The sequence below is a fragment of the Hesperophylax consimilis genome, chromosome 20 (genome assembly GCF_061612785.1).
Source record: "Hesperophylax consimilis isolate HC1 chromosome 20, BYU_Hcon_1.0, whole genome shotgun sequence".
Taxonomy (NCBI): Eukaryota; Metazoa; Arthropoda; class Insecta; order Trichoptera; family Limnephilidae; genus Hesperophylax; species Hesperophylax consimilis.
The window spans coordinates 32,810,505-32,837,494 of NC_142855.1; the positions used below are offsets into that span (position 1 = coordinate 32,810,505).

Genomic DNA, 26,990 nt, shown 5'->3' on the forward strand with positions numbered 1-26,990 from the left:
ATAGACATCACCGATTAATGTTTCCACCGAGTTCGAGTTGATAATGTTGGTACGTGTCGGTACCTACTTTGTATGTGTGAGTCATAGTATTGGGTACCTATCCAGAATGTAACCTAATATCCATTCACACACGGCAGTTTCAGTTGATCAACTCTCTGTTGAATGACACTTGAAAGCTAATCGACAAGTGTGAACACCATTTCAGATTTTATTTGAGCGAGTAAAGTTGAAAGACCTTCTACTTTTACTATTCAAGTATGAGTCATCGTTCGACTCTTATTTTTTTATTTTTTTTTATAGTGAATACCTCACAAGAGTCCCAACTGCTCCCGTCTGGAGCCAGTGAGACTATGGCATCCCCAATTGGGGGATGTTATGAGGCTGGAGGTAAGTGGGGAAGGGAAAGAGGAAGGTGGGGAAGTACCTGGCTATTCAGATCTAGTCACTAAACACGGCTAAAGCCGTGTGGAGCAACGTTTCAATTCTGAATGGTGGTCTTACACCAGGGCGATACTGGTAGTATCTTCCACTCTGGAACGTGCCGCAAATATACTATATATTATTTTTAATTAATTAATTGTGAAATAACACAAATTAATCAAATAAAATTTATTTGCGCACGCCGGGTTCGAACCCGCGACCTTCGGAATGGCAGTCCAATGCTTTACCACTGGACTATGTCGGCCGTCAAATACCGAATCGACACGTCTGAACACGTGTTCCTTCTCACTTGTGATTTTTAGTTCCTTGCGTCCTCTAGCGAAAGAAGACGTATATATTTAGGACCATGACATTTTCGTTTCTTCAGATTTATTGATATCTACCAAAGCGATGCCCGGCTTTGGAATGAAAAACAAGACATATTTAAAAATAAAAGTTGTAGAATTCCGTTGCACGCTTAGTATGCAAAAAATAATAAAAAAATAACACGTGGTTTCAATTTAATTACCTACAACAAGAAACAATTTTTTATTTAGGGGGAGATGGTAAAGATGCATTAAAGTTCCATTTTTTTCTCAATGTATGGCGTTCTTAGTTAATTTTGAAGGTTAGTAAATACGCTTAAATTCTTTCAATAAACCAAACTAATACCTAACCTATTTTGTGCATGTATTTCCATCTCCCCCGAGTTTAATTGTAGTTCCAAGTAGTAATTAAGTTGAAATATAATAATGTTATTAAAATATAAATGCGTGTAGCTAAATTCGGCAACTTTACCAAATTGTTTATCCCAATTTCGTAAATTCGATACCTTTCAGTGTCTATTGTAATGATATCTCTCTCTAAATAGTATTACTTGCACCTAATTGAATTCTTTTTACAATCCATTTTCTAACCCGACGTTTTTGTGACATGTTTTCAAGTTAGTTCCGCAAAATGTCAGAAATGATAGAGACGCACGAGCGAATAATTTCAGTTGGGGCCATCTTGATTATCAATATCGGTTCGAGTTAAACTGGAACGTTTGAATGAAATCTTGTTCAATATTTGTCGTTCAACTAAAATCGCACCGTCTGAATCGACTGGTTATTAGCATAAATTAGAGCTTATTAAATGATTATTTTGCTTTTTTAATTATTTTTTTCCATGGTTTCAGTTCTGCTTTAATGTAAAATGTTTCGATTATTATTTGTTAAGATTGTGTTCCCATAAACAGTTCTCCAGCTCGTCGTGGAAAGAGATTATAAATAATAGGTTCTTTGTGTTAAATAAGGGAGTTATTAATACATTGCGTATTACAATGGTGACTCGATAGTCGACCTAACTAGAAGCTGACTAAATGAGATGTGAAAACACCAATTTTGTCTGGGAGCATTCTAACTGGTCCTAGCGACTACTGGCTACTAGCTGCCATCTTGCGGACTTCGAGCAAGCTCTATGCACTGCCCTCTTTGAGTGCATCTTGCTTCCTCTTACTTCCCAACAATATTTTAATAGCAATAATAAAGGATAAAATAGCAAACGTAAAATCACTGTCTAGTGTTTTTACCAAACTGACTTTTGAGTGCAAATTCGTAATTTTTTTTAATAAAAGTGTGTTTATCTGATATGACCAGCCAGGTCTGGTAAGTATGTTCTGTTTGTAATACATTGATACTAAGAATTTGTAATAAATTGTACAGCCGTACCCTTGAGGTGATTTTGCACAAAAGTGGCGATACACAAATTATTATTATTTTATTTCGAGCTACGTTGAAGTATTTATTATATCTTATAACTTTTTTTGACTAATAAAAATTATTAAATATAACTAATGTAACGAAATAAATTTATCAACTTGGTAACAATTATTATCTGATCGCAGGATGCGGCAATAATTATAAAAAGGTTGTACATAAATACGTGTGACTTGCTGGGTGCATGACGGCTGAGCCAGCGGCACGATCGTCGAATTGCGAATCATATTTTATTATCCAATAAATGACTATTTTTAAATGTTTTAGGTTTTATGCACAAAATAAGTGTTTTTTTTCAATTAATTAATAATATCCAAAACTCATAAGTGTAACGCTATGTTACAGAACGAGACGACGAATGTGTTTTTGGCACGGTTTTTGTAATTGATTACACAAATAATTCAATTAATTGTACAGCCAGTCTAGCGATACAACGTTTGAACGATCATTTGATATACTGTGCCATATTTAGAGAATCTGAAAATGTGGAAGAAACGGCGAAATCTAAGTGGATTCATTGGCTTTACACCGCAGTAAGCAGTTCACATGTTGTTGACAAGGAATGATATTATTAAAATAATATGGTAAATGTGTATATATACAATCGAGTGGGAAGAGAAGCGAAATGCTTGCATGCAACAGGTCATAAAATTATTAATTTTGAAATGATCTTTGATAAACAGTTAAATTGAAAGTGATCATTGGGACCAACTTAGATCTTTTGGTTTGCTTATTTCTAATTTCACTCGGTAGGGCATCGTATTTAAAACTTATATACTACATAATACGCTGCACTCAAAAGGGACGCTCAGTTGGTTGGGCATGTAGAGCGAATGAGCGAAGAAAGGAGTGTAAGGAGAATATATTGTAGCAGTTCTACCTAGCCCGCTACAGAGTAATAACATTATTAGCAGTTCTATCTGGCCGCTTGAGAGCAATGACAACAATCAGCTCACATCACTGTTTTACGGCTGTTGGCCGTAGGGCAACATCGGGAGATCGAGAGACGGGTTGGCGGTCAGCACGGCCACTTCCACGCGTCAGTATTCAACAGGCAGCGGTACCGGAGCGTTGTAAAGCAGAGAACACACGAGCCACCTAATGGGTCGACATATTTATTACGAGCTACGATGACGACGCAGTTAGCCTTTTTTACCTTGGTCATCCAACGCACTACTGTTTAAAATATTAGCTTTGCTGATGGCACTGCTTGGCGCCCTTTTTACCATTTATCAGGTCAGTTAATTTTTAATGTCACCATCCTTTTTGTCAACCTCTCAATGTAACTTTTAAATTGCCACCGTGCATTCTATCCTTCGGATGATGCACACCCCTGAGATATTAACCATTGTTTTAAAGAGTTCTCATGTTATCTAAAGTTGTAGGAATAAATGTTATTAATAATTAATATTTGGCTAATTTATATAGCGCCGTTTTCGTGAGAAATCACCTCAAGGGCGCTGAAATGTTTTCCTTTATCTTGGAAATGTTTTCCGCTTTCTTTTATTTCTACACTTGTTAACCTCAAACGTGGTTCATTGGCGACAAAGTGCCTTTGTACCTAATATTCCCGTTATAAATGGCGGCAACGTGGCTTATGTAGTCATAACCGTTATAATTAGCGCCCAACGTTAAATATATCTGTTATAATTTGACGCAAATGCGTACGGTGGAAGAAGTCGGGAAAGCCCGAGGAAGACATGGCACGATCAAGTGAATCAGGTTCTTGAGTCGGGATATGTCGAGGTTAAGAATAATGAGGTAATAAGGTAAATAAGAGTATGTATAATACGATGTATGAATGTGAAGTAGGCAAATAGGAGTTCCAAGACCGAGTCGTTTAGCGATCCATCCTCTCTGCCTACCCTTGCGGAGGAACAGTGTGATGGTTGGTTATGTAGTTAATTTAAAAATGCAGAAAAAAATCCATAGTTCTTCAAAATTATTATTTTGGAAACACCACTTTAATTACCTTTTGCCTAATTTAAACAATAGGATAATATAAAATTTAAGGAGGGAAACTTTGCAGTGAAATAACAATTATTAACATCTGACAATTTACTGGGAAAGCAATTAATAAAAACAAAAGCCATTTATTCATTGTTATAAAAATTTATTTGTTGGATTCAATTTAATTTTAGGTTTTTCTTTTATGCATTCAATAATATTATTATAAATTATTATTTTTATTGTTTTTTTATTAGGTACAATATTTTTTACAATTCAAGTTTTCCAGTAATGTAGGCCTCACTTGCCCGGCTTGCCCATGCTGAGGCCTTCATTTTATAATATGAAAATATAAACTACTTACATAATACTTTTAAAGAGAAAAATTATACATTTAAAATTAAAAATACATAATAATATATTTAAAATTAAAAAAATAGTACATAAATAAATAAATATATATTTACATTTTTAAACCAGTTCTGACCGTCAAAGGATTTATTTTTGGCGTATTATGTCGTGTTGCGCTACCTCTTCTTTAGCCAACGTTTCGGATAGCATTACAGTGTTCATCATCAGAGCAGGTATTATGATTACACATCTGCCCTGATGATGGACACTGCAATGATATCCAAAACGTTGGCTAATTAAGGAGGTAGTACAACACGGCATAATACCCCAAAAATAAATCTCTATAATATTTCTGACCGTGAAAATCTCAAATAAAGTTCTGACTGCTATAGACATTTTGATAATAACTTCGGAGGGCAAAACAGCTGTCACGCGTAATAATAATTACACAGCAGATCTTGTTTAAGTAAAGTTAACTGTTTATAATACTATGATACGAAAAATCATTGAAAATAAATGCTATTTGTCAAAATATTTTCACCATAAGTACCTATATAGAATTAATATAAATAGATCGACCGCGAGTGACCACACCACAGTTTGATAATGCCTTCAGAAGGCAAAACAGCTGTCACGAATAATAATATTTAGACAGCAGAACTTGTTGATAAATAAACCGTTGATTTGTTTAATTAATTCATCAATTAAAAATATAATGGAGTTCTACGAACTAAACTTGATAACGATAAATAAGACTGGGTTCTTATTAACCATTGCCGATTGCCCATATTATGGACATAAGAGGTCGGTCGTCGACAAAGGAATTTATGAGGCACACATTGGCTCAAAGACCCTGATGTATACTTAGAGTTAAAAGACACGAGGGTCATACAGGGATTTTATTATAATAATATATAGAGTATTCTTGCCAAAATTGTATTTTTAATGTGAAGGTTAGAGAACTGCTTCGAGCATGAAAACTTCAATTCATATCTGTGAATGGATTAACCCCGGCCAGAGGGCATGGGTGTCTGACCACGTCGGACCGGCGTGACGCGGCAAACCCGCAGCGGTGACAAGAGTAGGGCTTTACACTGGTGTGGATCAATATGTGGGCTCGCAAGTTGGACTTAACAGCGCAAGTGTATGTACAGTATGTACAAGAAAAAGGCTTCTCTCCACTGTGAATACGCATATGTATATCCAAAGCCGACTGCCTTGCAGCCAGATAACTGCACTTAGAACACCCGAATGGTTTATCTCCAATATGGACCCGTATATGTCCCATTAAGTACGCCTTGCGCGTAGTGGAGAAGTTACACTCAGAACATTGGAATGGTTTTTGCGTTGAATGCGTCTTCATGTGTATAGTAAGTGTGGACTTGCGAGAGGCTACGTAGCTACACTTGGTGCATGAGAAAGGTTTTTCTCCGGTGTGGGTTCGCATATGTCCCATTAAGTCGGACTTCTGCGAGCACACGTAACTGCAATAGGTGCATGAAAAAGGTTTCTCTCCACTATGGGTGCGCAAGTGCACCGTGAGAGCCGACTGGCGCAAAGAAGAGAATGCACACTTGGCGCACGAGAATGGTTTATCCCCGGAGTGAGACCGCAAGTGTGCTATCACTGCCGAGTCGTCTGTAGAAGTAAACTCACACTTAGAACATTGGAATGGTTTTGGATCGGTGCTGTGGATTCGCATGTGTCGCACTAAATCCGGTCTTCTTGAAGTGGCGTAGTCGCACTCTGTACACGAGTGTGGTTTTAAACAGTCGAATTCTCGTTCGTCGGGATTTTGTGAGATGACTTTTTGAGTAATTCCGGCAAGCGCATCTAAAAAAACACAGTAGAAGTTATTTATTTACAACAACAAATTGCTTTTTTATATCCCCGGTGTACCTGGCGTTGCTCGGGGACTTTGTTTATTTATAGTATTTGAATAACTTGATCGTGCCATGTCTTCCTCGGGTGTCCTCAACCTCTTTTCTTCACGACCGTTCACTTCCAAGTCATACTACATTCTCCTTATGCCACTTTCTTTGTTCATCATTTACATCTAATTTTATCACAAATATTTTTTTGATAAAATGATTTTTTTGATTTAATTGCCTCGGGGCTCCCCAGGATTTTTCTACAATTCACTTCGTGTAGTATCATGAAATCCGCATTGTTACTGTTAAAAACTGTTTTACATTTCTACTTTAATTCGACTCTTTTTGAGTCCAGTGCACAGAAAACGTGTTAATTCTTCCTCAGGGGTCCCCGACTTTTTCCACCATTCGCTACTGTTTACCAAAATGTTACTGTGAAAAAAAAACACATTATATCGTCTGTAATTCGGCCACGTATCTCATTCTAGCGTAGAAACAATGCGTTACGTTATTCTTTCGCGTCCCTGGCTTTTCGACCATTCACTACTGTTTACAAATTACATTAAATCGACTTTAATTCTCATCTCATTCCAGTGTAGAGATTGCGTTAAGTGTTCCTCGGGCGTTCCCAAATTCTTCTACCATTCAAACACTCTTGACGCTAACAGCCAGCGGCGCTGCTTTCGTCTCTGTCAGATTCCGTAGAATAAAGAATACCAAAAGAAGTGCCTTGTGGACGAGTATCGTGATCCAAATAAAAACCCAATTTGGGCCTATATTTCCATACAAAACGCGTAATGTGTTTCACCATATTACAAAAATCAAATGGCGATATCAATTTCAGGCAAATGAAAGACAGACAGACGGCGTTCTAAATGGTCTAGATCCAAAAGATACTAAATCAGTGTCCAATTTTATATAGAAGGCAGTCCAAGTTTTCTTCTTTATTCTATGACAGATTGTTTTTACCTGTATTTTGATGAATCCCTTCAGAATGCTCGTTCAAGTCATCATTTTTAAAATTCGGTACGTCACCATCGATGTCAATTTCCGTATATACAATTTCACTTTCGTATTCTTCTTGAATCTCTGGTTCCAACTTGACACGAGCCGACTCCCGTCCAGAAAGATCCGCTGTGGAACAGGGAGGTGACTTTTCTGCGGTGCGAGCGAGCAAATATGCCAGTAAGACAGGGTTTTCTGGAAAGCAAAATAATAAATGGAAAAGCTGTCGTATTATGGATGACATAATGAAGGTAAGGACAAACTGGACACACGCGTTCAACGTATGCGATACCTACTACGTTTCCAGGCCAACGTGCACACTTTTCCGACGCATGCAACGCAAATTTGAATTGTTTACCAAATACCATTTAAAATTAATAATACGTCCAACTCCAGTGAAATAGTGACAATATCAACAACGTTGGCCGCTAGAGGCGCTAGTGTAGCATATTGACTTTGACATTCCTTTCAATGGCAGCAAATTAAATTCATTTAGTACTTTGATTTGTATTTTGATCAATATTGATAAAAATAAATTATAAAATGTCTCAAAAAGTAGGTTCTGTGTTTGCAGTTTACGGATATTATAATTAAAAACAACGTTAGTTGGTGAAATATAATAGTTAAATCATTAAATCGTTAAATCCTAGCAAATAAAATATTTCTGATTATATAAAAAGTGAAATCACAAATAAGAAATTTAAAAAAATCTTATATTAATGTAAGAATTTATTACAATCACATTAAATTCATTAAAGTGTATGAAATAAAACCAAGGCGTACAACTCGGGCCGCTAGGAGGCGCGAGTGTAGAAACCAAGGCGTACAACTCGGGCCGCTAGGAGGCGCGAGTGTAGAAACCAAGGCGTACAACTCGGGCCGCTAGGAGGCGCGAGTGTAGAAACCAAGGCGTACAACTCGGGCCGCTAGGAGGCGCTAGTGTAGAAAGTTGCCATCAGAATGGATGGGAAATGTGAGAAGTTGGAGGTATTATTAATATTATAGGGTATTTGTTTTTACTATACAAAGCACTTCATAAGATCTTACTAAATCTATCAGTTGTTCATCTCCCATATTAACAACAAAACTAACAATAAATGTCAATGAAACATAATCAACTTGATAATAGACCTTTCTCCCCGCCAACTTTCTTCAACATGTCCCACGCCAATCTGGACGGCGCATATCACCATTTTGTGAGCAGCGTAGAATGTGACAAATGCGTGCGCGTGACAAATGTATTTCTAAAGCATATATTTACATAGAAAATATATATACTTATTACATAACGTTACATTTTTTTACAACATTTGTTAACCGACTATTTTCCTATAATACAAACAGCAGAAATGAAAGAAGAAATTGGTAGGAACCTGGCTACAAACATGGAACATCTGAATAAAGCAAAATGACAAATTGTTCAAAAAATTAAATCAGTAATATTATGATTTCTGAACATTGTTCTGATGAAATAAATATTTTTTGAAACATTATAAGATTCCAGCCCTGATGAATTTGCCACTATCTACAGAAATAGTTCCATATTAATTTTTCAATCCAAGAAGCAATTTTTTAAATATCGTGCGCAATGTGTTTTATTTTATATGGAGCATTTTTATGGAGTTATGGATTGTACGGAGTTGCGTTATAAAGGCGTTTCACAAATTAAACTTGATAACAATAAATAACAACTTGCTTGCTTTTACCTGTCGTTTTGTTGGACATTTCAGGTTGCCCTGTGTAATCCTTTTCCGTGTGTGAATTTTCCTCTTCACCTACTTGTGGGTCCTCCAGTTCTGCCTTGATGCTAGCTGACGCCGGGGCAGAGAAGTCCATTGTGCCTTATTTACCTGTGTAGGATAATAATGGTAACTTTGGGAATACTGATAGCAAAATATATAATGTAGTAACGTGGGTAGTTCAGTCTCTCTCACCGTGAGTGGTTTATTTATGCTCTCGCCTACCAACTGTCAACTTTTAAAGACTGTAATCTCTGTATTCATTATAATAAATGTGTAAGTATTTATAACGGAGCAAAATGTGAGCTATATAAAATCATCCGCACAATCAGCATATTTAACCTGAGAACGAATAAACTATATTTATAACATCAGTGCTGCTTTGTGAATTACAAGCCTGACTTATTTGTAACATTTATTAGGCGATGCACCACGTCGTGTAACATTTTGAATTGGGCCGCTAACAATAGCACTTTTTATGTAGATGGCAATAAGGTTTAAATTCCCACTTAAAACCAGCCACTTATGTAAGAAATCAACGTCACCAAAAAGTGTGTTTCATTATATTTTGAGAAGTTAAGGCACAAAAATAAATATTTTACAATCATTTAATAAACAACATTATTTCCCACAATATAGAATAAAACCACAACCGAAAATGGGTTTGTAAGTAGGAGATTTTGAACTTTAAAGCAGTTTTCATAGGCCTGATACTTCATTTTTTTTTATCTCAATTATTTCTAAGGCCAAGATGCGTTCTACTCGCAGTATTTAAATAAATCTTCTAAAAATTTTCTCTTTTCTATTTCTTTAAAAAACATGATTATGCATTACTGTGTAGTGCTTCACATTAATAATAATAATATTTTATTCCAGAATGTGGGGAGGTTAGTGCAATCCCACACGTCCCATAAAGATATATATTTTACTTCTTTTACCTTTGTTCCAATGTGCTCACGAACCTCACCTAAGTTCATATCATCACTTTTAAAATATTGAAAAAACATACAAAATAGACTATAACATGGTTAGGAACATTTTATTTAAAATCACTTTGTATCAGTTAGTAGTTCTGACGGCCTCCATGGTCGAGGGGTAATGCTCCCGACTAGCAAACCGGAGGTCGCGGGTTCAAATTAAAAATATAGTTGATTAATTGGTGTTATTTCAGTGTATTTGGCGGTAAGTTACAGATTGTAACTATTTGTTGTAATTGTAATTTTGTAATTGTAACTTATTGTTCTGGTAACCAAATCTGAATAACCAATTACTTCCTCTCCATAATCTCCTTCCTCCCCTCATTACTTTGAGCCTCACACTGGCTCCATACGGATGGGAGGAATCGGGAATATTTTGCGGTTTCACATAAAAAAGCTAACAATGAGAAACAACTATTTTAGTAACTGAAAATGAAAAATAATGCATTTTAATAAATATTTCATTGAAAAAATTGACGTCTTTTCTTCAGCATAAGAGAAGAAAGAAAAAAATCTTAAAACATTCGTATCAATAACGATGGCCGTCAAGTGAACAGTCGATTTAACGAAATAACTATTGAAACCTTTTATTTTCCAATTCTTGAAACCGAAATCCCACTTTTCTGTGTATTTACCAAAATAGACACCAGAACGTCATTGACGAGAATTCCACCAAAAAAAGCACTGGTAATGTGTGAGGTTGGCATCTACGCATATAAAAAATGTGGTTACTGATGTGTTGAAACAATAATTAAAATCATCACTCAAACATGTGGTTATTGAAAAATACAGTAAACATTAATTATATTACAGAAAACTTTCTTAAATAAGGACAATAACTCACTTTCCTAGCGAAATGTTTAAGTAATTCAGAAAATCCGACAATCGCACTGACAGCTCACGGATAAAAATCATAGATAAATTAATTTTTAGATGAGTCGAACAAAATAGTGTGGCCATAAAGAAATATTAAAAAAACAGTTCTTGACATCGGTTGTCGTACTTACTGCAGATTATCAAATTTATTAGGACTTACCGACGTGGTGAAAATACATAACGGTGGTTTTAGACGAATTTAGCCATATTTGGTGGCAAATTCTGACTGGCCAGGTACTTCTGACCTACCTCTTCCACATTACCTTATTTTTCACTCTATTATTTTTTCTTAACTTATTTCACGTATTTTTTTACGATATTACATATTTAAATTATTTCATGCGTTAAACAATTTTTCTTTCTGTTTAATTGAAAAAAACTTTTTATGACCGTTTCTTATTTTTCGACAGACGTACTTACGGTACTTACATCTAGTTAAGTATTACATTAAATACTACATTCATTAAATATTAAATTAATTATAGTTAAGTAGTATTAATCAAATGGATTGTTTGACAATTTATTTCATCACAGAATATTCAAAAGTGTTCTGAATTTTTTTTAAATAACATTTTACAAAATGGCGTCTAGTTCCTAGTTCCTCGGAGCGCATGAAAAAGTTATTGCATTAATATTGACACAATTTCAATATATATTTTGATTGACACGAAAAAGTGTTTACTTGTTCAATCATTATTATTTTATTTATTTAGTTCTTAATTCAGCAGGACTAGAAAAATAGTACAATGCCAGTCTGCCATTTACATTGGAATTTTAGATTTGAACTGTTACACTCTTCCATAGAAGCCTTAGTTTGTGTTTGGAAAAGAAGTGCTCAGTACATTAAAACAGTTAATAAAAAATTCATTATGTGATAGGTATTACGAGTTTAAGGAAGTGAGAAAGTAAAAAAAAAATAATTACAATATATGTTTGGATGTGAAATAAGTGCAAGTAGTGAAAGTAATATAATTTATGAAGAAAATGGGTGGTATGTGTTATTAGAGTAAATTCATCTGGAAAGAGTTGTATTTTGATAAGTTTGTCTTTAAAAAATATTTTCAGTGTTCAATGTTTAGATATTGTCATTAATGCGTTTAGTTTCTTCCGGTAATCGATTAAAAAAAGCTCTTTTTGGTAAGTATAGTAATTTTTGACATGTAAAAATATATTTACATCGAGTTCCGTTTTCAGTTCCACATTGATTTCACCGTCTATCTCATATTATAGATTCTATTAACATCGAGTTCCGTTTTCAGTTCCACATTGATTTCACCGTCTATCTCATATTATAGATTCTATTTACATCGAGTTCCATTTTCAGTTCCACATTGATTTCACCGTCTATCTCATATTATAGATTCTATTAACATCGAGTTCCGTTTTCAGTTCCACATTGATTTCACCGTCTATCTCATATTATAGATTCTATTTACATCGAGTTCCATTTTCAGTTCCACATTGATTTCACCGTCTATCTCATATTATAGATTCTATTAAAATCGAGTTCCGTTTTCAGTTCCACATTGATTTCACCGTCTATCTCATATTATAGATTCCATTTACATCGAGTTCCATTTTCAGTTTCACATTGATTTACATCGAGTTCCGTTGTCTATCTCATATTATAGATTCTATAAATATGGCACATTGACAAGCGATTTCTTCAAAACGTTTTTTAAAAATGGAAAAATATGTAAAAAATAAACTCCAGTAATAATTTCACGTTAAGGTTTTTATAATCTACGTAATATATTGAGTAAAAATTATATAAGATCTTATAATTTTTTTAATAGATAAGATCCTACATATAAGATCTTATAATTTTTTTAATAGATAAGATCCTACATATAAGATCTTATAATTTTTTTTAATAGATAAGATCCTACATATAAGATCTTATAAATTTTTTAATAGATAAGATCCTACATATAAGATCTTATAATTTTTTTAATAGATAAGATCCTACATATAAGATCTTATACATTTTTTAATAGATAAGATCCTACATATAAGATCTTATAAATTTTTTAAAAGATAAGATCCTACATATAAGATATTATAATTTTTTTAATAGATAAGATCCTACATATAAGATCTTATACATTTTTTAATAGATACGATCCTACATATAAGATGTTATAATTTTTTTAATAGATAAGATCCTACATATAAGATCTTATAATTTTTTTAATAGATAAGATCCTACATATAAGATCTTATAATTTTTTTAATAGATAAGATCCTACATATAAGATCTTATAAATTTTTTAATAGATAAGATCCTACATATAAGATCTTATAATTTTTTTAATAGATAAGATCCTACATATAAGATCTTATACATTTTTTAATAGATAAGATCCTACATATAAGATCTTATAAATTTTTTAAAAGATAAGATCCTACATATAAGATATTATAATTTTTTTAATAGATAAGATCCTACATATAAGATCTTATACATTTTTTAATAGATACGATCCTACATATAAGATGTTATAATTTTTTTAATAGATAAGATCCTACATATAAGATCTTATAATTTTTTTAATAGATAAGATCCTACATATAAGATCTTATAATTTTTTTAATAGATAAGATCCTACATATAAGATCTTATAATTTTTTTTAATAGATAAGATCCTACATATAAGATCTTATAAATTTTTTAATAGATAAGATCCTACATATAAGATCTTATAATTTTTTTAATAGATAAGATCCTACATATAATATCTTATACATTTTTTAATAGATAAGATCCTACATATAAGATCTTATAATTTTTTTAATAGATAAGATCCTACATATAAGATCTTATACATTTTTTAATAGATAAGATCCTACATATAAGATCTTATAAATTTTTTAAAAGATAAGATCCTACATATAAGATATTATAATTTTTTTAATAGATAAGATCCTACATATAAGATCTTATACATTTTTAATAGATACGATCCTACATATAAGATGTTATAATTTTTTTAATAGATAAGATCCTACATATAAGATCTTATAATTTTTTAAAATATTTTTTGTTAAACATATTACCTATTTATCGCCTAAACATACATAAACCTAAAAAGCGCTGGACGGAGCTATTCGAGAACAATTTGGTTGAGGTACTTTTCCATATATATGAAAAACGCCAAAACCTACTTACATTTTTTAATGACATATCCTGTTTTTGTCTTATCAAATACCCCAAAAATATCTTAAGCCGTTATAACTGCATCAACACAAAAATTAAATTATAATAGTTCAAAATGAAATGCACCACTTTGCATACAAAACATTAACAACTTTATCGTATACGATGCTTTCCAGGCAATTTTCACTCACCCTAGATTTGGCTTTAATTACATTCATATAAAATCGCACTTGTTCTGTCCAGGGCTTTTTAGATCCATGTTGCATTATAATAGCAATTAAGCAATTGAGCGTGTAATTATTTCATATATTTTCATTTTTTACACTTATACAGACTACTTTACTGTTTTTAATGTTTTAAACGCAATTGCTAGCATTTTTCCTACTTATTTTTACTTTTAAATACAACTTTACTCTATACATATGATGAGTTTTTAAGGGTTACTCCATCTCAATAAGAACTTTCACACTAAAGTTTTTAAGGGTTACTCCATCGCAATAAGAACTTTCATACTAAAGTTTTTAAGGGTTACTCCATCTCAATAAGAACTTTCAAACTAAAGTTTAAGGGTTACTCCATCTCAAAAAGAACTTTCACACTAAAGTTTTTAAGGGTTACTCCATCTCAATAAGAACTTTCACGCTAAAGTTTTTAAGGGTTACTCCATCTCAATAAGAACTTTCAAACTAAATTTTAAGGGTTACTCCATCTTAATAAGAACTTTCACACTAAAGTTTTTAAGGGTTACTCCATCTCAATAAGAACTTTCATACTAAAGTTTTTAAGGGTTACTCCATCTCAATAAGAACTTTCATACTAAAGTTTTTAAGGGTTACTCCATCTCAATAAGAACTTTCAAACTAAAGTTTAAGGGTTACTCCATCTCAATAAGAACTTTCACACTAAATTTTTTAAGGGTTACTCCATCTCAATAAGAACTTTCACACTAAAGTTTTTAAGGGTTACTCCATCTCAATAAGAACTTTCAAACTAAAGTTTAAGGGTTACTCCATCTCAATAAGAACTTTCACACTAAAGTTTTTAAGGGTTACTCCATCTCAATAAGAACTTTCATACTAAAGTTTTTAAGGGTTACTCCATCTCAATAAGAACTTTCATATTAAAGTTTTTAAGGGTTACTCCATCTCAATAAGAACTTTCAAACTAAAGTTTAAGGGTTACTCCATCTCAATAAGAACATTCACACTAAAGTTTTTAAGGGTTACTCCATCTCAATAATTGCTACAAAAACTAGTATTCTGGATGAACTTAATTTGTTTTTTGCGTTGCTTCAACAAGCTGCACCTAAAGAGCCCGCGAGCTGCTACAAAAACGTGAAATATATTCTTTAGTTTACATAAATCATTGAATACAAAAATAAAAAAATAAAATAACAGATACAAAACCTACATAACACAAGATAATACCGTTTTCTTGCTTGTTAACTCGTCAAATAATTCAGATATATGAGTATTTAATGCAACAATAATTGCTTATGACATTTTTTCACCTTACACAACGAACTTTATTTTTGTAGGAAAGGTTTTTTTGGTGCTGAATTTCCCACTAGAAGGCGTCATTTGTTGGTGAACTGTTTTGACTTGTCAAATAATATTATTTTTAATGATAAACTCATGTTTGTAAGACAAGGTTTTTTATGCGTGGTACAAAGAATATCCAATCATTATCATGAAATACCCACACAAATATGAAATATCTCCCAATTAAAAATCAACAAAAAATGACGCTGACGGGAATTGAACCCACACTCTTCTGATTGCCGGTCAGTTGCTCTAAATGATTAGGCTACGTCGGCTAATTCCCAACCCGCAAAATAACAAATATTGATAATTACATTTTTCCACCGGGTGCTGGTTCAACGATTACTTTGAAATTTTGACAAAACGTTGCATTCAAATACGCGTATGTTTGTATATACCTATATTATATCGATGTTACCTGTAACACTTGCATTTTTCAACAAAATAGTGTAATCTGTTGTAAAAAACATGTTTTTTAATAGCGCCTAGAGTTGGACGTAAAAGCAACACGTGACATTGATTTTTCTATCTGCACAGACAGACTCAGCCACAGCAACGCGTTAAACTTGTTGTAAATAATTACACACTATAATAAATTATTTATAATATTAATGGGATAAATCAGGCAAATTTTCATCAATATTAAAATATAATATTCTTTTCAACATTTTTTAAATTTTTTTTTTATAGTGAATACCTCACAAGAGTCCCAATTGCTCTCGTCTGGAGCCAGTGAGACTATGGCATCCCCAATTGGGGGATGTTGTGAGGCTGAAGGTAAGTGGGGAAGTGAAAGAGGAAGGTGGGGAAGTACCTGGCTATTGAGATCTAGTCACTAAATACGGCTAAAGCCATTTGGAGCAACGTTTCAATTCTGAATGGTGGTCTTACACCAGGGCGATACTGGTAGTATCTTCCACTCTGGAACGTGCCGCAAATATACTATATATTATTTTAGTTAATTTTAATTAATTAATTGTGAAATAACACAAATTAATCAAATAATATTTATTTGCGCACGCCGGGTTCGAACCCGCGACCTTCGGAATGGCAGTCCAATGCGTTACCACTGGACTATGCCGGCCGTCAATTTGTCAACATTTGTAAAAGAATATAAATAAAATAAAAACAATATATATAAATGTTGACTCTCGACTAGCAATCTGAAGGTTGCGGATTCAAACGATTTGAGCTGTTTCACAATAATTGATTTAACGAAAACAATATATGGTGTATTTATGGTACGTTGCAAAGTGGAAGATATTAGAGGTGAGTCAAACAACGTGAAACAGTTTTTTTCGCAAGTGCTTAAGTTCAAAATCGGTTGCATCAGTTTTTGCGTATTTTGGGATAACCGTTTTAAAAAACGTGTGAAGTACGTTTTAAAAAACGTACGCGATACTTTGGCCGTAAGCCAGTCAAAGAAACGCTTCCGCCCGCCCGTGATTGGCCGCACGTAAACGGTTGTAAAGAAACGCTTTCTCATTAAGTGGTTACCCGTCCACGATTGGCCGTCCGTGAACCGTCGCTTCCACCCACCCGCGATAGGCCGACCATAGACGCTCTCTCGTTCCCGTCCGCAATTGCCGCCCCTTAAACCGTTGCCTAAACTTGTTTTTACTGGAGACTCACTGGAGTTACGTCAGATTTTTTTTTCTATAATCTTTAGCTTCGAGCAAGTCTATTATGTGAATGAATTATTAGTAATTATTATTAAGATGAATACTGAGGATCTGACTGAGAATCGGCTTAAGCCTCGATAAGTGTCCATTTCAAGAACGTAAATATTTACCGTCCGAAGACGAAAAAGGTTTTTCTACACTGTGAGTCTGCGTGTGATATTTCAAATGTCTCTTTCGAGAACATGTATAGTTGCAGACGGAACACGAAAAGAGTTTTTTTCCACTGTGAGTTAACATGTGGCTCTTCAAATTTACCTTTTGAGCACATGAATAGTTGCAATCGGAACATAAAAAGGGTTTTTTTCCACTGTGAGTCAACATGTGTGTCGCCAGATGTGCCTTTTGAAAGCATGAATAGTTGCAATCGGAACATAAAAAGGGTTTTTTTCCACTGTGAGTCAGCATGTGTGTCGCCAGATGTTTCTTTTGAGAGCATGAATAGTTGCAATCGGAACACGAAAAAGGTTTTTCTCCACTGTGAGTCAGCATGTGATACTTCAAATATCCTTTTCGAGAACACGAATAGTTACAGACAGAACATGAAAAAGGTTTTTCTCCGCTGTGAGTAACCATGTGTCTCTTCAAATATTCCTTAAGAGAACATGAATAGTTACAGTCAGAACATGAAAAAGGTTTTTCTTCAGTATGAGTGCGCATGTGTTTTGTTAATTGTACATTTCGAGAACACGAATAGCTGCAGTTGGAACATGAAAAAAGTTTTTCTCGAGTGTGAGTCCACATATGGGTCTTCAAATCATTCCTTCGAGAAGACGAATAGTTACAGTCCGAACATGAAAAGGGTTTTTCTCCACTGTGAATCCGCATGTGATTCTTCAAATATCCTTTTTGGGAACATGAAAAATTGCAGTAGGAACATGAATAGGGTTTTTCTGCACTGTGAGTCAGCAAGTGTTTCTTCAAATCTCCCTTTCGAGAACATGAATAGTTGCAGTTAGTACACGAAAAACGTTTTTCTCCAGTATGGATACGCAAGTGTCTTTCGAAATTCAATTTATGAGAGCAGGAGTAGTTACAATGGTGACAAGATAATCGCTTTTCCACAGAATGTATCTTCAGATCTGTTAATAAATCTGAAAAAAATGAGGGTAAAGAAGCTAAATAAGTATAGTTGTTAGCACAGTTAATTTACAAAAATGTGAAAAAATAAAATACCAGGATTTTTTAATTCCAACAAACCAAATCGGTTTTACCTGCTCTCGGGGTAATTCTTTCAACGCTTTCCAAGCAATCTTTTTTAACATCCGGCAGATCTATCTCAATTTCCGTAAAAGGAATCCCGCCTTCATCTATTTCTCGGGGTCCAGATTCCGTTTTGATGGTAACAGTGTCCACATGATTACTACCTGGAAAACCATAATATGTTCATAATTTTTAATTATTTATTTTTATATTCGTACGTAAAGTTTACATAGAAAAGAGGATAAGTATACGTTATAAAAAAGTTTCTTATATTAAACTTAGTAGGTAGTAGAGTGTGATACTGATTAGTAACTGTATATAAATGGTTAAAACTTAAGTGGTAACGTTTTGTGAACACCTCAGTAGGTGGACCAGAGTTCATTCTGCCGATATAAGTAGAAAGATAGCATCTTATTTGAGACTCCCAAGGAGGACACTGTGGTTCCACCCGAGGCGGCAGTATTATATTATAAGTTAGTGGCTGTCTTGAGTTAAGCATCATAATATTATAAAGACACAGCGTAGTGAAAATATAACTGAAACTGTTGGGGGAAATGTAGTTTGTATTTGAAGAGGTGAATAATAGATGATCTGGCATTACATTTTCTGAGAGTCTGTATCTTGATGGTACTTGAAGAATTAGTTTAATAGTAGCCGTTTGTGCTTTTACAGTGGGATCGAGAAATTTTCCCAAGTCAGTAGACCATACGTGATTAAATAATGGGAAAGAGCATCTCAGTTTTGTGCGAGACAAGATATTATTTAAAAGGTACATACATTATTTGAGTTGGTTTGTTGTCAAGTTAATTTGGTTATTTCCAGCGTAGGTCAATTGTGAAATATTTTATTTGTTTTTTATTTATTTATTTTTACTCTTAAGATATTTTAAATTTGTATGGATATTTCTGACGAGTAATTATTGCTAATAATATTTTTTTATCCTTTATGCCATGCATAAAAAGAATTGTCTTACAAACATTAGTTTTTCATTAAAAAAATAATAATATTTGACAAGTCAAAATAAAAATGTAGACATAATATGTCTCGACTCTTTCTAGTGGGAAATTCAGCACTAATAAAGCATTTCCAAAACTATCTTGTTTGATTTTTTTGGGTTATTATGCCGTGTTGCGTTTCCTACTTCTTGAGTAAACGTTTTGTAGAGCGTTAAAGTGTCCACCATCAGGGCTAATGTGTAGATTGTGGTCAAGTGTCTATTTATGTTTGTAGAAGTAATATCGTATAGCGGGCGCGAATCCGTTTATTTTTTTATTTTATTAATACAAGACTTAGAGGGTACATATGGTTTTTGTGATATTTGACCCTCCATGCTAGGGATGACCCTGTATTATGGAGTGTGAATTTTACAGTTCTTGAGAGAATAACAAGTAAGTATAAATAGAAGATCTACAATCGTAATGGTTATTAAATGCAATGAAAGTATGAGATTTATTTGTTTGATTATAACTATGTAGATAATTATAACGGTGGAATGGATTACATGTATAACCAGAGTTACGCAAGTAAGGAACGTAAGCGTTGGTGTTGAGGGTAAGTGGTGTACATATGACTTGTTGTGGTTATGAGCACTTATGTGTTAGGGGTTAGTTTCACTTGAGGTTATAGCTATGATGTTTTTGTATTTATGGATGAACCTGTTAAAATGATAGGAATTATTAGTAAGTGGTGGCATAGGTGTTTAAAGTTGATAATTGTAGTGAGAAATAGTATCTATCCATAGTTCTGTCATAACAGAGTTTAATGACATTTTTATTGGTGTAGGTGGTGACTTTCTAGTACTTAAGGTCAAATTCAATTGTATATAAATAATATTTTGGTATTGCAGGGTAATAAGCAATGTTTACATAAAGACTGTTGTTATAGAAAGATATAATCATTAAGTAATATTTAGAGAGAAAGTAAGAGTTGTTGCTACAGTATGCTGTTTTTGTATATTTATAGATAATGAGAGTGGTGTGATTGAAGAGGATTACGATGTTGGCAAGACTATGAAAAAATAAGCCCGGATAATTTGGATTTAGTAAGTTACAAGTTGCGTGTAATGATAGTAATGCTATTGTTAATTAAAATATGTTTTTAGTGGTTAAAAAGGTATAGAGTGGCGGTACTTGGAAATGTGTGCATGATGACATTAAATATAGGCATACCGTGTATCGTTAGTCATATAAGTTGGCGTTTCACTCGTTCAATATCTCCTTCATTGTGTATTGATATTATGTTTGAGTTGTCGGTCTGCCTAAGTAAGATACGGCCAGATTTTACCCATGTGTATTTGAAGTGATGATCTCTAGCATTTTTTTTTGTCTGGGCCAGTAGAAATTTGCCTTTTGGAGTTATCTGTTCCAAGATGTAGATTCGATTTCTTTCCTGCGAGAATCCAAGATCTACTGTATTAAGCTTGTTAAGATTGCTATTAGTCGGTTTTATATATGATTTAATCTTGTCTAAAAAGTTGTCTCGTGCTTGGGTGTTATTGAATGTCGCTATAATGGATCTCGTGGTTTTTTCGGATGTTTTTTGTCCCAGCCTGCAGATCTTTATGATTTTAGTATTCAGAGGAGAAGATGTGTTATTGTGGTTAATATTTTTTGATATTTTCTTCATTAATTCCATGTTGTTTTCAGCGGTTGTCTCGGGAACGCCTCTTATATCGATGTAACAGAGAAGGCTTTGATACTCCAATCGATCAATTTTTTCATCTTGTTTGGAGATTATGTTTTGTAAGACAGCATACTGATTTTATAATTCGATTGCCTCAGAGTTGATTTTAACATTTGATTTTTCGACAGTATCTAGACAGTTCTTCATTTCTTGTTGATGGTCAGCATCAAATTGAATGGATTTTATGATTTTGTTGTTCTGTTGGATGATTGCTTCATATTTATTTAGAAAAAAATCGAATTTTTGCTTTACAAGATTCATTACTTCATTTTGAATGTTTGAATTTCCGATGTGAATATTTGTGTAGTTAGGATGGTGCGGAGAGCGCAATCTGTGTTTGTGGGTATGATACTTTCTATGTTATTGGGCCGAGCAGTTTCCAGTTTCTGTGGTAGGATTATCTGTTTTGGTTGTTTGGCAATAGATGGCAGGTCTTCGTTTTTTGTTGTTTTGTTTGGGAATTTTGGGTCTTTTGTGTTTTTTATGCAGGTTTTACATTTCCACTGTGAGCTTCTTGCAGTGCGGCGAGGTGTTTCAGAGATATCAGCGCAGGCAAGGTGGAAGATGCCTTCGCAGATGCAGCATGAAGTGCAGTTTGAGGGGTTATCGATTTTTATTCCACAGGTAGAGCACTTAGTATTCATGGTAGATGTTTTTTGATTCAGGCTTTGAATAAGAGAGAATCCACTAAAGTTTTTAACTGAATTTAAAAATTAACTGTTTCAAATTAAAACACTCTTAAACATCTCTAGTACGGAGTTTTGTTGTTTACAGCTAAAGGAAAAAAATCTCACTTCAAATATTATACTATTTTAAATGCTAAAAGTGGCGTAGATCAAATGGTAAGAAACGAAAACTTGAGGAATCGAGAACTTTTAGTGAAAACTATAAGAGTTTTGTAGTTTGGCAGTTTCCTATAAAGATATTACACTTGCCGCTGCCGCAGGGCGTTTTAAGCAACCATTATGCCCAGGCTGCACAACATTTCAAAACGGACATGAATTCCGAATATCTGAATTTAACATTTTTACATACTATACAAAGCTACTTACTTGCTGTCCGAGAACCCTCTGTATACTGCAAGCATTCCTTCTTTATATCTGGGAGGTCGACATCTATATCCGTCTGCGGCATTTCACCTCCGCCCACTTCCTGGGGCCTTGGTTCCGTCTTGATAGAAACCGTTACCGGATTTAGGAAATCCATGGCGCCTGCTGTAGTAGCGTTTGACAATTGGCTTTAGGTTGGTGCTGAAGATATCGCGCGTCACCAATAGACAATAATAAGGTCATAGACAATTATTATTATTTAATTCAAGTAGGTACTACTGAGCGCAAAGCCCCATTCAATATTTATGTAGCCCTTAAAGGCCCGTTTATAATATGAATAAGCGGTAAGAATAGGCCGGTGCCAATCCGTAATATTTTAGACCGTCGTTTATAATTGGAATAGGAATAGAATAGAATACGTCCATAGAAGTGAATATGCCGCTGTCACTTGTCTATGTCAACTGTCAACCGAAAATATATTCTTGCTCCATCTTATAAAAGTATTATTGTTTTACATAAATAAATATTGAAACGATAGATTCATCAGATATTGTTGCGTGTGGAATGTTTTTGTCAATTCTGGGGCTAGCATACGCTGCAATAGGAGACGCACAGTTGACGAAAAAAATAAGGAAAAAAACGACGTTGGAGTGTGCGTCCCATTAATCATAAAAGGAAGAAAACAGGACATTTCTATAATTTGTTTAAAGATATGGCGACAGTAGACAACGATCAATTTAAGAAATATACAAGAATGTCGCAGACCAATTTCTATAAATTGTTAGGACTGCTACAACACAAATTAGTAAAACGAAGCAGACGTGAGCCTTTAAGTCCGGAACATAGACTAGTTATCACATTATTGTAAGGATAATATCTTTTAATATTCGATTAATGTTCGATTGTCAAATACATAAATAAACCACTCTTGTCAAATAGTAGATACCATAGAGTATCGATCGAAAATACATAAATCTCGGTATATATCCCAGCTTTCTGTAATCCGTAACCGTAAAAGATAAAGTTGGACCATCTTTTCGGTTATGGAAAAAAATAAAAGATTATCGCCATCTATTATAAACGGATACACAGGTTTCCTATCTTCCAAATTCTACGGCCTAGGACTTTACGGCTTATTCTTACCGCTTATTCCTATTATAAACGGGCCTTAACAGATTGATATGTCCCTAGGTATCGACGTGACTTGAATTCACAAAACGACCAATGTGAACACGTGCGTTCGCCATAATATTACACGCAGAGGGAGGCGGCAATTAGACTTAAGTTTTAGTTTTATAGACTGGCCGGCAACCGCCATAAAAATTAGAAAGCCAACCTAGGAATACATTAGGCCGTAGATTTAGCTCTAGACCCTCATAAAGTAATAAATCTGAAATGGGAAAATGTTAAGCCGGCGACCCAAGGGCAGTAAAAAACCTTCGGCCAAGGCTGGGCTATATTGGGAATATTTGAAGGTCGTATTGTAAATATGTAATTTTAAGATTTTTAACAAGAATTATTAATATAGATATAAGAGTATAATTGTAAACTTAGATTTAGAATTAATTGTAACCAGATATCAATTAAATGTATGTCTGCATAATATTAAGATACCTGGTACCTATTAAGATTTTGAACATTAAGTGGATCGGGAGATCAGAATCAGCCAGCCAGTGACATCTAGCTGTAAGAATGGCGACGCCAGCGCTATGAACGGTGTAAAGCGGAACCACGATAGTTTAGCATGGTTTAGCAACCTCGCGACAGGGGTGCGAGGGTCGCCGGATCGCGCAGCTTAAGACTCAGAACAAGAGAGTTACCATCTCGCCTCCGCCGAGGAACCTCCTGCCCTCCCCCTTGGAGCGGTCGCCGAGGCTCTTACCGTAACCCCGCGAACTTCTGCCCAGGAAGCCAAAGTAGTCGCCAGACTTCCGCCCAGGAAGCTGCCCTCTCAGGGGTCGCTGCCTGCCAACTCCGCCCTTCGGAGCCTTGGCCCAGGCTGAACTGCGAGTGACCGACCTACTCTCAACAATACACTGATTCCGCCCTCCAGAACCAGCCCAAGTTACCGCGTGTGTTATCAGTGATAAGTGCGAACGTGAAGAATCCAGAATCATCGAAATGGGAAGTGCCTAAACAATTTTTGTGTGTTTATTTCGTAACGCGAAATTACTTTTTTAAGACATTGAATGAACAATAAATTAGAATTAAGGAAAGGACAATTAATTTTAAGAATTAGAATATAAGAATAGTATTATGCCTAGTTACTTCTTTTTTACTTTTAGTTTTTTATTTATTTTTTAAATTTTTATTTGGTACAATATGTTTTTACATTTCAAAGTTTTCCAATAATGTTGGCCTCACTTGGTGGCTTGCCCGTGCTGAGGCCTTCATTTTATAATATGAATATATAATCTACATAATACATTTAAAGAGAAAATAAAACATTAAAAATATAATCTTGTGTGTTTGTGAGTGATGTGTGTTTATATTGGTTTTGTTGGTAATATTGTCTTTTTTGTTCTTTAATCCATTTTGTAATTTTGTGTGTGAATTTATTTTTATTTTCCTCAATTTTTATTTCAATTTTTAGACTGTTGAAAGCTTTTATAGCATGGTATTGGTAGTGTCTTTGTCCAAAGCTAGAATTTTCTGTCGGAGTTTTTATGTTTTCTTTGTACTTTTGTCTAACTGGTCTGATAGTGTTATTTTGTGTATGTTGAAATTTTTTTTTTTTTCAAAAATGTAGTTTAGTAGTGTTTTAACGTATAATTGGCGTATATCTAGTACGTCACAGCTGTTGAATATTTGGTCTGTATCAGTCAGTCTATGTTTTTTTAGTATTACCTTTAAGATCGTTTTCTGTGCGGTTTCTATGTAATTGATAGCCGAGTTTGTTGCTCCTCCCCAAGCAATAATTCCATATTCTATTATTGATTGGCAGAGTGCAAAATATATTGTTTTCAATTGTTTTATTTTATATATGTTTCTTATGTTTAGGAAAATGTGTATTGTTTTGAGAAGTTTATTTGTGATTTGTTTGATGTGAGGTATTCATTTAAGGTTATGGTCAATTACGATTCCTAGATACTTTATTTGTTCTGTTTTTTCTAGAGGAGGGCAATCGCAGATGTTGGTGTTTAAACATTCGTGTACTTTTATGGTGTTTGTGTTGTTTTTTGGCTGTCCCATGCTATTTATACTGTATGTTGTGAATTTTGTCTTTGATATGTTAAGTGTAAGTATGTTTGAGTCTAGCCATGTTTTCACTTGCGAGATTCCCAAATTCGCTATGTTATATACATTATTCCAATCCTTAGATTTGAAGAGTAAAACTGTGTCGTCAACATAGCTAACTATTTCACCGTCTATTTTCATGCTGCAAAGTTCATTTATGTAAATAGTAAAAAGAACGGGCCCTAGTATGCTTCCTTGTGGAACTCCATATGTAATCGGCAGTGGTTTACTAGTATGGTTGTTAATTATCAAGCTGTTGTAGGTATATCGTAAATTCACCAAAAATTTGATTAATCGACCTAATGTTTTGGTGTAATATTTTGATTTTTTTTTCTTTTGTGATGTTTGTACATTAAAATCGTTTGTACTTACACAGTAGTGTTGGTTGTCCGAGTCTGTATATTCCATGTAATCCGTCATGTTGGTGATTAATTGTGTAAGTATATGTTGTGAAGTGTAGTTAGGTGTGGAGTTGTGTTTATGTCAGTTTATTTATATCATCACAATGTTTAATATTGAAAATTTTGCGTTTCGGGGTCTTCCTGGTTAGTAGTTGGCCTCTACCAAACCATACAAATTTGTAGTTAATTATTTTTGCATGGTTTTTTAATTTCCTCATTAGTTGCTTGTAGTATGGCGTCATTACTTCTCCAATGTAAATGTTTTGTTTTCCGGGCTGGTTTATTGCATCCGTGGTGAGACCTCTTCTTGATGATAGTATCGCATCCATTTTATTTTTGTTATTTATTTTGAAAGTTATTTTTGTAGTTTTATTATTTTACTTTTTTTTATTTTTATACTCGTTCCTCCTTTTTTTTACATGCGTAGTGTTAATATTAGAACTCCCTTAGTATAGTAATAACAATATGATTATGTTTAGCAAAAGACACTGAGGTCTATAGATAGAGCTTACATTGGCGTTCGAAGTAACATCGGTTACAAGTTAACGGTTCTGTGACATACCACGGGCTTCAGTCAGATACAGGGGATATAACTGCGATCAAAAATTGGAACCGAAAAAAAGGATGCGGTATTCTTCGTGGTCCGATGTCTATGGAATAACTGACAGTTAAGTACTGGCTGAGTGGATTTCTATGGTGGTTTGATATCTTGAACTTGAACCACGACGTTGTGCCACTTGGCAGATTTGAATCTTGTTTATCCGATATTAGCCGTCAGTTTGTGGGTCTCATTTCTTAATCGAAAGCTAAAGGCCTAGTTGTTTGTTAAGAAATTGTGCGTTGCCAATCTTCTTGACATCTTGAACACAATATAGCACTTGTAATTGTAACCAAAAATAGCTGTCGATTTATTTGTATTTGTTTTTATTTTGTAACAGCATTAACTTAACTTGACCGCAAAATAAAATCTGTTTTATTTTTCAGAGCGTATCCCTTTGTTTCTGCCAGGGTTGGATTGTTCGTATTGTGATGCCGTATTAGATCGTGATAATATCGTTTATATCGTGCAAGCATCTGGCAATGTATAATACATCAATG

At 34.1% G+C, this 26,990-nt stretch overlaps 1 protein-coding gene across 1 annotated transcript; it reads right to left on the reverse strand.

Moving 5' to 3' along the window:
- Nucleotides 1-5,445: 5,445 nt before the first annotated feature.
- LOC149414574 (uncharacterized) lies at nt 5,446-10,962 on the reverse strand. The gene is made up of 4 exons (XM_089643990.1): nt 10,912-10,962; nt 9,058-9,201; nt 7,316-7,546; nt 5,446-6,308 (listed from the first exon to the last, which is right to left on the reverse strand). The coding sequence occupies exons 2-4, from the start codon at nt 9,185-9,187 to the stop codon at nt 5,458-5,460; spliced, it is 1,212 nt and encodes a 403-aa protein (XP_089500116.1). The 5' UTR covers nt 9,188-9,201; nt 10,912-10,962; the 3' UTR covers nt 5,446-5,457.
- Between the last annotated feature and the right edge of the window lie 16,028 nt (nt 10,963-26,990).

Excerpts from the sequence above, each read along its gene's own strand:
- LOC149414574 (XM_089643990.1), bottom strand. The coding sequence starts at position 9,187 with ATGGACTTCTCTGCCCCGGCGTCAGCTAGCATCAAGGCAGAACTGGAG. Across the intron at positions 7,547-9,057 it reads AATGTCCAACAAAACGACAG|AAAACCCTGTCTTACTGGCA; the intron begins GTAAAAGCAAGC and ends TTTGCTTTCCAG. Across the intron at positions 6,309-7,315 it reads AGGGATTCATCAAAATACAG|ATGCGCTTGCCGGAATTACT; the intron begins GTAAAAACAATC and ends GTGTTTTTTTAG.